The sequence below is a fragment of the Mirounga angustirostris genome, unplaced genomic scaffold, assembly GCF_029215605.1.
Source record: "Mirounga angustirostris isolate CCGP_5_RB_7025 unplaced genomic scaffold, mMirAng1.0.hap1 SCAF_14, whole genome shotgun sequence".
Classification (NCBI taxonomy): Eukaryota; Metazoa; Chordata; class Mammalia; order Carnivora; family Phocidae; genus Mirounga; species Mirounga angustirostris.
The window spans coordinates 64,075,882-64,089,531 of NW_026991722.1; the positions used below are offsets into that span (position 1 = coordinate 64,075,882).

The 13,650-nt window shown below is 57.4% G+C and overlaps 2 protein-coding genes across 3 annotated transcripts in view; one reads left to right on the forward strand and one right to left on the reverse strand.

Moving 5' to 3' along the window:
- The window catches only part of DGCR8 (DGCR8 microprocessor complex subunit), a 28,192-nt gene extending 21,295 nt beyond the window's left edge, over nt 1-6,897 (forward strand). Inside the window, exons 9-13 of one of the 2 annotated variants that reach the window (XM_045887142.3) lie at nt 1,824-1,924; nt 2,256-2,362; nt 3,569-3,696; nt 5,145-5,258; nt 6,250-6,897. In XM_045887142.3, the coding sequence (XP_045743098.2) occupies nt 1,824-1,924; nt 2,256-2,362; nt 3,569-3,696; nt 5,145-5,258; nt 6,250-6,333 (534 nt within the window). In that variant the 3' untranslated portion in view covers nt 6,334-6,897. The remainder of the gene's footprint in view (nt 1-1,823; nt 1,925-2,255; nt 2,363-3,568; nt 3,697-5,144; nt 5,259-6,249) is intronic. The other variant, XM_064578033.1, reaches the window with a different exon arrangement.
- A 1,867-nt stretch (nt 6,898-8,764) lies between these two features.
- Nucleotides 8,765-13,505, reverse strand: TRMT2A (tRNA methyltransferase 2 homolog A). Its single transcript, XM_045887144.3, has 12 exons — nt 13,179-13,505; nt 12,385-12,947; nt 12,015-12,123; nt 11,640-11,821; nt 11,338-11,452; nt 11,130-11,245; nt 10,940-11,051; nt 10,250-10,372; nt 9,994-10,069; nt 9,580-9,696; nt 9,370-9,466; nt 8,765-9,269 (listed from the first exon to the last, which is right to left on the reverse strand). Exons 1-12 carry the CDS (start codon nt 13,200-13,202, stop codon nt 9,038-9,040), a joined length of 1,866 nt encoding a protein of 621 aa, XP_045743100.1. The 5' UTR covers nt 13,203-13,505; the 3' UTR covers nt 8,765-9,037.
- Nucleotides 13,506-13,650: the final 145 nt, after the last annotated feature.

The following is a 13,650-nucleotide window of genomic DNA, read 5'->3' on the forward strand; positions in this document are numbered from 1 at the left end:
ATAACAGAATACTACTAACATCATAAAATGAATTGGCAGTTGTTCCTCCTCTTAAGGTTTTTTGAAAGATTCTCTAGAATTGGTGGTGTTTTTTTTTTTTCTCTCTTAAATGTTTGGCAGTTGTCACCAATGAAGCCATCTGCATGTGTAGTTTTCTCTGCGGGAAAGTTGTATCAGCTTCTTGAAAAGGGCAGTTTGGGTAGTTTGCATTTTTTAAGGAATTGGTCCATTTTCTCTAAATTGTTGAATTTATGGGTGCTGGGCTGTCTGTGGTGCTCCCTCATGGTCCTTCAATGTCTGTTGGGCACTGATTCTCCAGGCTTCTTGCATATTGTTGTCAGTGGGTCACTTCTGCCCTTTGTGCTGTAGTTCCTATATGCCCCTCATAGGTTAACCATGAGCCACATGTGGCTGTGGCCCTTGGTGCAGGTAACTGTGGTGCCGGCCTTTGCCTGCGGCTGTTGGATGTCTTTGGGCTTCTGAGTATGTGTTCTCCAGCTGTGTGTGTGCGCCTCGGCTCTTGCAGGGAGGATCCTGGGCACACAGGTTGTTTTCCACCTACTCAGCCTGGTCCATAGCCCAGGTGCTGGCTGCCGGTTACAGACTGGTCCTCATAGGTTGAATGAGAGAGCCAGCCTCCGCTGATGGTTTGGCTACCTGGCCAGCCATTGAGGATGGGTCCAGGGCTTAACATCTTGGTGAATAACTTTCCTTGGAAACTGATCCACGCTGATATGGGCACTTGTAAGTGGAGGTATCCTGTGGGGACCTGTTGGAAGACAATAGCCAAATGAGAGCAGGGAGATTTTCAGCTCACCAGAATCAGGAATCCTCTTCAGAAATAGTACCTTGCTTTTTTTGACTCAGTAAAAGTGAGTCCGCTGGTGGAGGGAGAGGAACCCCTGCCTCCGTCCCCACAGCAGCAGTGTTATGTTCTTAAAGAAGAGGCAGGGAGATGGAGAGGGGGCCATGTGGAGATGGGAGTGACGCTGCCACAAGCCAAGGAAAGCTTGGGGCTGTCAGAACCTGGAAAAGCCAAGGAATGATCTTCCTGAGAGGTTTCAAAGGGAATGTGGCCTGCTGACTCCTTGCTTTTGGACTTTTGGCCTCCAGAAATGTGAGAAAATAAGCCACCCTTTTTGTGGTACCTTGTTATGGAGGTGGGCTGTGCTGAATGGGTAGGCCATGGCCTCCTTTCACTGGGGGTGGCTCAGCAGAGGCCCAAGCCTGGTTGGAGTCAGAGCCACTTCCTGGCTGCTGCCTGCCTCTGTTGTGCAGAACTTGCCTTTTTTCCCCTGAAAAACGGGTTAAGTGGTGTCTCATTAACTCTTCTTAGTCGTTCTGTTCTCTGGTTCTCATAGTGATTGGTTTCAGAGCCAGGACAGATGACTTTGTGTTTGAAATGGGAGCGAGGCCAGGCCCTTCAGCCTTCAGGAGGCTTGCCCTTTTTAGAGTACATTGCTTTTGTCTTGACTTACCTTCTTTCTTCTATAGTCTCACGATGATCTTCAAATTTTTCTCCTAAGGTTGTCTGTCTTTAGATTTCTGACTAATTGTCTGTTCAGACTTAGATTCAGCGAAGGCTCCCAGGCAGCACGAGGCTCTACCACCCTGTTGCAATATGTTCTCTCCAACTTAGCACAGCACTGCTCATCCCATCTCAGAGGGGCAGCTGGACAGTGAGGTGGGGGTGTGACATGCTCCTTGAGACAGTAAAGAGGACAGGAAACTTTTGGGGCAAGGAGACGAGACAGCATGGGGAGCAGCTCCGCGCGTCCAGCAGGCTCAGTCCAGCACTTAGGAGTGGCTGCTTTGTTTTGTAGTATTTTAACCACATCAGTATCGAGGACTCACGGGTCTACGAGCTGACCAGCAAGGCCGGACTGTTGTCTCCCTATCAGATCCTCCACGAGTGCCTTAAAAGGTAGGGCGGGTGCTTCCCCTCCTGAGAGCGGTCATGGGGGCTTCTCTTTTGGTGCCCAGTGTCTTTACTAGCCATTTATCCTGGCTTAAGAGGTGCTGTTAAAGGTGGGGCTGTTGCAAGTGTTCCGTGCTTGCACAGAAGCCCCTCGTGCCTGGCGGTCAGTCAGAGCCCGTGATGGGGGGTACGCAAAGACTGCCCTCCTTCTCAGCTGAGAAGCGGTTTGGGGAAAGAGTTGGCACTGTCTTCAGAGAGCCTTTAAAGGGCTTTCCTGAAGTTGCTGTTTCCTCCCTTCTCAGCTGATGTCACCTGTTTTCTCTGTTTTTTCTTAAAGAAACCATGGAATGGGTGACACATCCATCAAGTTTGAAGTGGTTCCTGGTAAAAACCAGAAGAGCGAATATGTCATGGCGTGCGGCAAACACACAGTGCGCGGCTGGTGTAAGGACTGCCTCCCCTGCTTCTGGCCACCCCGTCACAATTTCTCATGACTGCTGGGGCGGTGGCTCCCTGCTTTGTGGCCTGGCAGCCCTGAGCTTCTGTGGCTTGGTCTCTGGCCACTGCTCTGGCATCTTTCCCGAGCTCCTGCCTTGGGTGCTGACTGCCTGCAGTGTGTCCACTGGCATCTCCTCTCGACCTCAGAAAGGCAGTCACCTGCAGGCGGGACTATGGGAGTCCTGCCCACACCATCCCTGTCCTCCTGGTTCCTGGGATTGGGCTGATCGTTTGGGTTAGACCGTGTGTTCCCCTCCTGCCACCAGTGCCCCATCCAACCCGTGGTCCCTGTGGCAGGAGGAGGGGTGTCCTGGAATGGTAGCAGAGCCCCTGGCCTGCCATACTCTGTGTCCCTGTGTTCCGGTGTCTGTGTGCACCACCTGTGCTCTTTACCGAATTTGGTTCTTGGAGTAACCACTTTTTAAAACTTTTAAATATTTTAAAAGAAAACCTTGTATGACTATTATAAACACAAAACCGGTGCTGTGTAAATTGGAAGGTAACATACCAGTTGTCCCTGGGAAAATCACAGAACCACTTGCACACCCAGGTGTCCCCGTGATCCAGCAGACACCAGTCCTCATGGAGCCACCTTCTGGAGCAGGCAGGGGGGCGGAGGAGGGACTCTGGGCCATTGACACCCCCCCCCCCCCCCGCTTTTGGGAAGTGTGGCCCGCCTTGCTCTGCCATAGGTGTCTCCTGGCACTCACTGTTCTCCAGACCCACTCTGCTCCTTGGCCCTGCCTTCCCTCTGCATAGAAACCCCCCCAAAGTGCATGCGCCCCCTGGAAACTCCTCTGGGCTTTCTGGCGGAGTCTGTCCTCCCCTGTGCCTGCCGACACTCGTTGTTGCTTGTCTTTGTCTCTGGAAGTGTGGGGTGTGGTGGGAGGGAGGCCTTGTCAGCTATACCTTGGGCCTGTGCTGATTTCCTGAGTCTCTGAGGGGGCTCTTCTGTAAAGTGGGGTGGGGTAGGTCCTGGCCTCAGCTTTGTGAGACCTGGTCCCCAGTGCAGGGCTAGAACATGTCTCTACCCCCTCTTGTAGAACATACCCTAGCTGGGTGGGGGCATGGCAGGTGTGCTCCTGTTTCAGAGAGCTGGCCGTGTTGGCTGGATGTTAGGGACTCCCTCTCCACATTTCGTCTTCCTCACAGGTAAGAATAAGAGAGTTGGAAAACAGTTAGCCTCTCAGAAAATCCTTCAGCTGCTGCACCCACATGTCAAGAACTGGGGGTCTTTACTTCGCATGTATGGCCGCGAAAGCAGCAAGATGGTCAAACAGGTAACTGGGTCCCCCTGGGCCTAGGGCAGCCTCCATGCTTCTCATCCTCTTCCCCCACCATGGAGCACGTGTTTGGGGTCCTGCTGTCACGGGACAGAGTTGGGCAGCTCTGCTCTTGTTCAGTGCTGCCTCTTGGGCCCTCTGCTGGCCACGTCTGTGACCTTGGGGGATGGGAGGTCATTCATGCTGTGTCTCCCTCCCTGAGAAGCCTGGGCCTGGCACTGGCTGTGTGGGAAGGGCCTGCCCAGCAGGAGGTGCAGCTGGTGGTGCTGGCAGCCCAAGTGGAGAGGAAGCTTCTGAGCTGAGCCCTGTTGTCCCCTGCTCTGAGCCCCATGGGGCTGGAAGCCCTTGGATTAATTTGAGGACCCCTAGGAGCTTGAGAGAGAGTAAGAGATGCAGGGCAGCTTTTCCTGGCTATGAATACTAGTTTACCTTGTATGTGATCTGGTTAGTTTCTGCTGTTTTGCTGAGTTGTTGAGATTTAAATCAATACCCTTAGGTTTGTGTGCTGTGAGGTGGAAGGAAATACTGGGAGGTGTTTTTGGTTTTTAATTTTTCCCCTGATGTTTCCAGAAATAGTTTGGGTTATTGGCACCCCAGTAAGGGGAGGGGTGGTCATTGTGACATCCCTGTAGAGGCGCTCGTTTGGGACATGACAAGATGGGGTGAAGGAGGTGACACTGGGCTCATAGGGTGCTTTGAGGAACCTCAAGGTGAGTTGCTGATATAACTCAGATGCAGTGCAGATGAGGCTGACTTCCACCTTTATATGCCTTACTTTTGTGCAGCATCTTGGGCTAAGATTGAGAGAGAGAAAGCCTGCTTTGGCCCATGAGTGGAAACCCTCCCAAGGTTGGAGGGTGAGGGTCTGGTCTAGGCACAGCACTAGGTTGCATCTTTTGGAGGACAGGTATAAGGCACTGCAGGTGTCCTCAGAGATGGTCTCTTCACCCAGGAAGGGCCTCAGGACAGCTTGGTCCTGCACTGAAGGTCATAGGGCACGCAGATATGTAGAGAGCCCTGTGTCTAGGGCTAATGGGCTCCCAGCTGGGCCCCAGTGCCAGGGTATGTCCCATCTGGCAGCGTGCCATTCTGCTGACTGAGGCTGTGCTCTGGTCATTCCGTTCTGAGGGTCTGGGCAGTGCGAGTGCTCAGCACCGATGGCAGGAGTGGAGGCAGTTGGTTGCCTGGGTGCCCTTGCCTTATGAAGGGAAGACGCCATAGCTTCTTCCTGCTGAGGGCCGAGGCAGAAGTGGGGGTGGCATGGTCAGAAAGTGAGCTGGGCAGCCGTGGACTGGTCTACGTTCTCTGTGGCTTTGTCAGCCTGCCGGGTGTGGGTTGAGGGTGGGGCAGCCGGTCTAGGGTCACGCAGCTCTGGCTGCTGGCCACACTGTGTCGATGAGGTCTGTCCCGGGCATTCCTGAGAGTGAGGCACTGTGCTCCCCCAGGAGACCTCGGATAAGAGCGTGATTGAGCTGCAGCAGTATGCCAAGAAGAACAAGCCAAACCTGCACATCCTGAGCAAGCTGCAGGAGGAGATGAAGAGGCTGGCTGAGGAGAGGGTGAGCATGCAGGCTTGGCCAGCACTACAGGCCATGGCCCCTCTACTCCCTCATCCCCTTGTCCTCAAGGGAGGGGAGGGGTGTCGAGTCAAGGTCAAACTGGTAGCTGTGGGGGTAAAGTCAGCCCGCAGGAACCCATCCCTGGCTCCTGATGCCTGTGTAGTGCTCCCTCTTCCCAGTGAGTCCTCAAAACTTCCAGAGTAGATCTCCTTTTCTTTGTGTTTCAGCATTCATGACACTTGCATCAAATTACATTTTTTAGTTATATTATAGAGCTCTCAGCCCTGGCCTACAGCTGTGAAGGGCCTGGCTTCTGGGTGTTTCCACCCAGTACCAGCTGTTTGAAGGCCGGTACAGTGCACCTGCGAGGTCTCCCTTACTCAGGGTCATGTGGGTGACAGACCGCCATCATGGACCTCTTCTTCAGGCCCTTGGCATTTCTGTGAGAGAGGAGCATTGCTCACAGGACAATTTGACCCGGGTAAGGCTCGGTCCTGGTGAAGCTTCCTGAAGCTACCCGCCTGAGGGGCTTCGAGGCTTTAGGACCTTTTTCAGCTGTGGTCTTTGCCCGGGCCTGTATAAAACCCCGAGAAGGTTTTATTTGGCTTTTCTGGCCCAGGAGATGCCTCACTTCTGCCCTCAAGTTGGAGCGGGGAGAGAGACCCACCCATGTGGCTTGTCCCTGGTGGCTGTAACTTCCTTGGCCTTTCACTTCTGGGTGTGTTGTGATTGCCAGGGAAGCACCAGCACGCAGTACTCTGAGATGGCATCCAGGCAGACCCAGCCAGCCCCCTATCCGGCCCACTCCTCAGGCCCCCCAGGGCTGGTGCCCTCCTACTCCAGAGGCTACCTGGCACCAGTGTGCTGAGCTCACCGTTCCCCTCTCTCCCGCCTCCCCCGCACCCCCCGCCTTGGGCGCCTCTTGCCGGAGGTTGGGCTGGGCCATGTGTTCCCACATCGTTGGCATCCCTGACCTTTGTTGTTCTTCCAGGAGGAGACTCGGAAGAAGCCCAAGATGTCTATTGTGGCGTCTGCCCAGCCTGGCGGCGAGCCCCTGTGCACTGTGGACGTGTGAGGGAGGCAGCAGGGGCAGGCGCGGGGACTGCCAGCTCTGCTGCCAGGGACACCACGCACCGCTCACTCTGCAGCCTCGGGGCCTCTGATCGGAGTTCCTCCCCTGCGGCCAGGCATCTGAGGCCGGGGCCAGAGGGGTGGGGCTCTGGTGCACAGGGACAGCAGGGCCACGCAGCTCTTCGTTGGGGGCCGCCCACAGGTCTGAGTGGACGTGTTCAAGGATGGACTCAGCTTGCCCACATGGGTGGGAACCAAGAACTTGGCAATAGCTGTGGATGACCTCTGCCTCTGGGGACTTGCTGCAGACTGGTTTGATGAAGGTTTTCCTGAGTGTCAGTATGTAACATGCACGGACAAGAAGTGACAGACTGAGAACGTGGTGGCTGAGTCCTGTGGTGCCCTGTGCCCCAGGCTCCCGCAGCCCACTGCAGAGGTCTGGTCAGAAGGTGTGCGCTGGCACCCCCTCCCCTGCCTCTTGTGTTTTCCCTTTTTCTCTGAAAAGGTTATAATAGGAAGGAGTATTTCAGACCTTTTTGGCTTAAAATAAACACAATTTTAGAATCAACTTTTTCAGAAATTGCAGGCAAGCCCTCAAGGTGATTCTTTTCAGTCCTTGAAACATGTTGCCAGTGTGAGTGTGAAGTCAGCTGGTCTCCGCCTGGCTTGTTGTCCGGGCCCTGGGCTGGCGTGTGGTCCATTTTTTCTGAGTAAGTCTTAATGTCCTAAAATCATGCCTTCTTAGACACCGAGGCCCCTTACCTTCACTGGCCTCTGGCAACTTTTTACTAAAGATTTTTGCACAGTCAAGTCCATCTGTCCACCCATCAATTTTTAAAGCTTTTATGATATTTTAGCATTTGGGAAGAAACTTTTACAGTGAGAGTAGAAGGTAGATTTTGGAATCACGTAGCAGATATAAACAAGTGAAGCCTTTTAGCACGAGGATTTTAGAAGAGGAAACCAGGACCGTTCGTGTAGTCCATCCGTGGTCACAAAGTGACGCTCCTCTCCAGAGCTGGCACAAGCATGTGGAGGGCGGCGGTCTTGCCTGTGACGATGGCTGCACTGGATTTCAGAGGCACCTGCCCTGCGCAGCCAGGCCTCACGGCCGCCTGTTCCTTTGACCAGCAGGCAGTGCTCTCCAAGTGGCTCCTACAGATAGGTGCAGGGGTAGGTGTGTCCTTGCCCTGAGCCACAGGGGACGTGGGTATGCTTGGGGCCCTGGGTTGTCCCCACGTGCAAGGTCGCGGTGGCCATCCGCTTCCTGTGCCTAGGGCCTGTTCAGGGTGCCATGTGCTCACGGTACACGGTCGGCTGCAGGGGCCCACCGCTGGGCTGCATTGTCCACGGCTGCGCCCGTTCTCCATCACATCCCCCGTGAGCACCAGCACGCAAATGATGGCATTTGTTTTCAGGAATCCAGAATGCTGGTCTTGTGTGCCACCCACAGTGTATCTCTCCCTTACCACCTATGTGACTGAGGTTAGCTTCTGTGTTGACCTTTATAAAAACCCTCAAATCAAGTTGCTGTAATTAGACACTTGCTTCTGTCTTGCCTTCTGTCTGCAGCTGTGAATAATCATTTGACTATGACTGTTGGCCCTCAGAACAGCCAGATGCGCCATTGTGAACCAAAGCTTCGTGCACACATGTTAACTAGAGGCTGCGAGCCTTGCTGCAGCCTCCCCGTGTCCTTCCTGTGTCCGTGTGGGTGTGAGTGTTGTGTGCGCTCAGCCATGCCCTGGGGGCGGAGGGCAGGGGGAGCCTGTGCTGATGCCACCTCCACGTGGCCACTGGCTGTCACGTACCTTCCAGGCGGCGGCTGAACTATGGCTGTGAGGGTGAGCCTTGACTGAACGCATAAAGCAAAACTGTCCCCAAAGGGAATGGCTGGTGTTTCTTTCTTCTAACCCTGTGAGGCTATGGGGCTTGTGGACCCTCAACTGGCCAGAACGCCCCCTTCAGTCGCCCCCCCCCGGGGGCGGAGACCTTTTTGCCTGGTCACACCGCTCCTTCGGTAGCTGGGCAGTGTTCCATCCTGGCTCCCAGCTCCAGTGGCTTCCCTTCAGGGCTAGGGTGGGGATGGATAGGGTGGGGATGGAACCTCACCTCAGGAGGCGCAGGGAGAACGGGACAGACCACCGGGCCTACCTGCAGGAGACGGCCCCTCACCATGTGTTCTACCCCACATGTACAGCTGGCCCTGGGCCAGGAGAGCCCCATCTCTGCTCCCCTGGGGTTAAGCATAAAAGCTGATGCTGTCAGCACACTGCTGTGACTTGCAGCCGTGCAGAGGGGCTGGCAGTGTGCTAGCGGGAGGTGGAGGCTCAGACTTAGGCTGTTCAAGGTGCCCCGTTGACCTTGCCCCCCCCACCTGCAGTGGGGGGGCAGAAGGGAGCCCCGTGTGCTAATGATTTCATCACAATAACAGCTGTAGTTCAGCAACTATTTATTCTAGCACTATATCCCAGCTAACCCAAAAAGAACTGGAGGTGTGGCGGGGAGTGGTAGGGGACACGCTACAGGAGCCTAGGGTCACAGAGACAGATGGACCTTGAGTGGGTCAGCCAAGTCTTGTGCCCTCTAGGTGCTGCCTGAGCGTCCTGAGGCGAGGCAAGGCAAGGACTTGGGGAACCCCCCGGCTGCTGCCCGGGTGATGAAGATGGCCCCATTCTGAAAGGGCAAGTTTCCAGTCCTCCAGGGACCTAGCAAGAGGCAGCAGCCCCGGTTTCTTGTAAGGTATCCTCTGGGGGCTCTGGTGGGGACTGGGCTAGAGGGTCCTGGGGTGCCAGGGCCCCTGCGCCATTGGGGTGCTCCACCCTCTCAAACAGGAGGAGCATCTCACAATGCGGGGTTTGCGGGAACAGGTCCACAGCCACAGCCTTAACAGGCCGGAAGGGGCTGCCCTTCACCCGGTTAGATGGGGCCCTGCAGAGGCTGTGGTGGAAAAGGAACGTCAGGGTCAGCCACATGGGTCCACCAGGTCCCCAGTCCACCCTGTCCTGGGGCCACCCCAGGCCCCCCACCTCACACTCACTCTACAAAGTTGCCCATGGCTGCCCGGGGGTTGCAAGAGACATACAGGAGCCGCTTGAGGTTCTCAGCTTTTCGGACTGCCAGAATCACTTTGGAATCTGAGGAGTTTCAAACGGGATGGGCATCAGGCCTGAGGCGCAGTCTGGTGTGCCACCCAGACATCCCTGCCCCCCCCCTTCCCCATGACACCTCCCAGATGGAGGCCACTTACGCAGGCCAGCACGGGGTGGGTCCAGGATAGCAACGAGCTGCTGGGAGGCTAGTCTGCTCACCAAAGCGGGCACCAGGTCCTCGGCTCTCCCACAGTGGAACTCCACATTGCTCAACTCTGGACATGGAACCATAGCCCTGTCACAGGGGACCCAGGACACGCTCTCCCCACAGGGTCTGCTTGGTATCTTGAAGTCCCAGGCCAGAGGTGTCTCGGGAAAGCCTTCTGGCTAAGGAGCTTGCTCACCCTTACCCAGCTCCAGCGTCCTGGGCACACAGTCGGAGCCCTCCTGTACCCTCTGCCCCTCACCCCACCATGGGCCCTAAGAACCACCTGGTGGGCCCCAGGGGCGGTGCTGGGGTATGCAGCAGGAGCATCTGTCGCCCACCCGCTGTATGGAGCACTGGTTCTCACCATTGTTTCGGGCGTTCACCCGGGCATCTTCCACGGCCTCCTGGCACAGCTCAATCCCCACGACTCTCTTCACCCTCTGAAGTCAGGAGAGGACAGTCGTGGCGCCCTGTCCCATCCCCACCCCCTCAGCGAGGGCCACGGCAGGAGGCATTTGGGGAGTGAAAGAGGATCCGGAATAGGTGGGGGGGGGCCCACTGGGGGTCACGAGGCAGGTGACGACATGGGTGGGGTTGTCAGGCGGGGCAGGAGGGCTCACCGGGGCCAGCGCCAGGCCGATGGTGCCAGTGCCACAGCACACATCCAGCACTGTGCTCCCTGTGTCCAGCTGGGCCCAGTCCTGGATGACGGTGTAGAGCACTTCGGCCGCCAGAGTGTTTACCTGGAGAGCAGGCCAGCAGCATCCAGGAGGTCAGCGGAGCCTCCCTGCCCACGCTGACCTCCGCACCCCCAAGCACTTGCATCCCTGGGCACTTCTGCCTGGGGGCCTCCATGGCCCCATCCCTGGGTCACTCACCCTCTTCCCAGGTCTCCAGACCCCACCCCTCCCCCCATCTAGCCATCTGAGTGCCAGAGGCCCAGTCCTTGGACTGACCCTCAATCCCATCATGCCCGGCAACTTCGCCCAGTCTGCTGGCTTTGAAAAGCAACTTGATGCTGATACCCCACACCTCACCTCTTTTCTGAGTGCCAGAGCTCACACCAGAACCCTGGCATCACCCCAACTCCTGTTCCTACCCCTCAGAGGGCCCTTTTCCCGAAGGGTTGTCAGAAAATCTAATGGCAAATGATCTTTTTCCTACCTTACAGTGCTTGTGGCTCTCCTGCCTGGACGTTCTCCCCAGGCTAATCCCTTATCACTGCCCTAGCCCACTGTCCCCATCACATCCTGACATTACGTCAGGCCTCCCTCCGTGTGTCCTTGTGATCCCCCAAAATTTGGGGCTACCTGGAAGAAGGCGTGAGGAGAGATCCGGAAAGTCAACCCCAGCAGGTCCTCGTGGATGCACCGGTCTCCAGCCACGTGCTCCAGGGGCAGGCCCTCCTGGCTGGGAGTCTTTCTGTGGGTGGTAGGGTTAAGTCCATCAGTGTCACCAGCCCTTGCAGGGACCCGCCCCACCCCTACCCAGGCTCCTCACCGCTGTCCCTCCTCTACAAAGTAGAGGCAGGTCACCCCAGTGGCCTTGCCTGGCCCCGCCATGAAGTGCTGCGCCAAGGAGGCCTTCAGCCCAGCCAGTTCCTCAGGGCCCAGTTTCTGGGTAGGCAGCAGAAAAGGCCTTGTAAGGCTGCGTCACAGCTCACTGTGGCCCAGACACCCTCCCCCAGGAGAGCCACCCCGCCTAAGACCTGGGGGTGGAAGTAGACAATGGCCATGGCTTGGCCACGGCGGCTGGTGCGCACAGTCAGCTGCTTCCAGTGGCCTGAGTACGTCTCCGGATTGTACGCCGGATATGGAGTGGACCTGTGGAAGCCATGAGTGGTCCTGAGTCCCCCAACATCTGCCAACCATGACTGGGTGAGCAGCATCCCTGCTCGCTCTTCCAGCCGCACCTGCCAGATCACAATCCCAGAATCCCCCCAGGCAGATCCTCTGCTCCCAGACCACCTCAGAACTTCTCAGGGCCCCCAGCCCAGCCATAAGCCCTCACCGGATGAACTCCTGGAAGGCCTTCACCACCTGCTTGGTGGCCCCAGGGATGTGCACGGTGTCAAAGGGGGCTGCCACAGCACACGTCCCGCCCTTGTACTTGCCAAGCCGACAGCCGACTGTGTTGTCCTCCCCGTCCACCCCAACGCCGACCAGAAACTCACACTTATTACGATACTCGGTCTGCAGGGAGGCAGAGAGACATGCCTGACCTTACCCTGGCCGTCCAGGGATGGCGGTCCACAAGTAACAGTCACACGATGAATACCAGAAGTAAATGCAAAGCAGGAAAAAGGATGGTAGAGATAAGAGATAAGTGAGAAGAGCTCCTTTAAGAACATAAGATGAGTTTCTGGCCACACCAGCCGGGCCTGACCTGCTGGGGTGATGGCCTAACCCCCTCCAGCGGGCAGCAGGCCTTGTTGTGCTTGTGTCTCTGCGAGAGTAGCCAGGGCAGCAGGGCGCGGTTGGTGCTCCCAATTTCCCTGCAGGATGAGGTGGGGCCAAGGTTGGACTCAGTCCGCTTCCCCTGCAACCATCCCCAGCCATTCTCCAAATGCCCAGGTGCCCGGGCCCCTCCCTCAGGACCTCACTATCCACGCTGATTATACGTGGATCTTACTGGCTAACTACCCAAAAGACTGTGCAGACCCTCAGGATGTCTGTACAGGGCACAAGATGGGCTGAACAAACATAGAAACGAGCAGAGCTCTGGGGCCAAGGGGGTGATCTGCACCCACACTCACTTGGCGAGCTTCTGTAGCACCTGCTCACACTCCAGCCGCTTCCGCTCCAGCTGCTCAGCATAGGGCACGGTCCAAAGAGGTGTCACTACATCTGCAATGCATGTGGCCGTCGGCTCACCCTCATCCTCACGCCGCCTCTTCCTGGCCATAGGATCAGCCTTGGGCCTGGCCAGGCGCACGCTGAGTGGGCGGCCCTTCCAGAGGGCACCGTGCAGCACACGCAAAGCCTTGTCCCGCTCAGCAGCACTGCGGAATGTCACAAAGGCGCAGGGAGGTTGCCCAAAGAGTTTGGTCTTATGAGGCTGCAGGCCAAAGCGGCCCAGGAAGCGGCGGACATCACTGAAGCTGGCATGGCGGGGCACGTTCTGCAGCTCCAACTTGAAGATCTCCGAGGTAAACAGGTCGTCCCTGATGTAGCTGTAGAGCCCAGGCTGAGGCACGGACTCTGCAGCCGCCCCAGCCCCCCCTTCCTCCTCCTTGTCTTCCTCCTGGGGGGCTAGGGCTGCAGGGCTACCCTGGGCACTGCTGCTGTCTTGGCCGCAGCTCTCCATGGGCACAGGGCCCTGTGTGGAGACAGACAAGGGCTGGGCTGAGGGCTGGACCCTAGAACCTGAACGGTCCAGCTCCCCTTGTCCCACACCCGACCTCCATTAGTGCACCCTACGCCCAGCCTCTTTTCCCCTCTCCCATATCCCACGTTTTCTCCTAGCGGTTACCTACCCCACCTCCATCTCCCCCTATCCCCCCCCTCCTCCATCTCCTCCGTCTCCCATCAGGATCTCCCTTCACTTTACTTCGTTGTCGAGCTTGTCACTCATCGTCTGGTCCGTCCGCTGCCCGGACTGGGGACACCCACGAGGACCGCCTCCACCGCCCCGTCCTGGGCCTGGCACAAGGGAGGCAGGCGCTCAGAGGGCGGCTGCAACGCCGCGAGGCCGCTCGCCGGCTCCGCCCCGGGCGGGGGCGGGACTCGAACCCTCGGTGCTCAGGTTCGGGTCTCGGGCATGGGGTACGCCGCCCGCCCGCCAGGGGCCCGCGCCGGCCGCTCGCCTAGCTGGCCACTCTCCCGTCAGCCAGCGCGTGCAGCCGAGGCAGCGCGTCTCTATCATCCTGGCTTCCGGTGACGTCATCACAACGCGCCAGCTCCGATCCCCTGTCCCTTCGAGAGCCCGAGGGGGAGCGCGCCGTCGCGGGGCGGAAGTGCGCGCGAGGGCCGCCGGGAGGGCACGCTCCCCTGGCTGCCGGGCGGGTCGGGCATGCGCCGCG

Excerpts from the sequence above, each read along its gene's own strand:
- TRMT2A (XM_045887144.3), bottom strand. The coding sequence starts at position 13,202 with ATGAGTGACAAGCTCGACAACGAA. Across the intron at positions 12,948-13,178 it reads GTGACAAGCTCGACAACGAA|GGCCCTGTGCCCATGGAGAG; the intron begins GTAAAGTGAAGG and ends GTCTCCACACAG. Across the intron at positions 10,373-10,939 it reads CTCCTCACGCCTTCTTCCAG|GTAAACACTCTGGCGGCCGA; the intron begins GTAGCCCCAAAT and ends CCTGCTCTCCAG.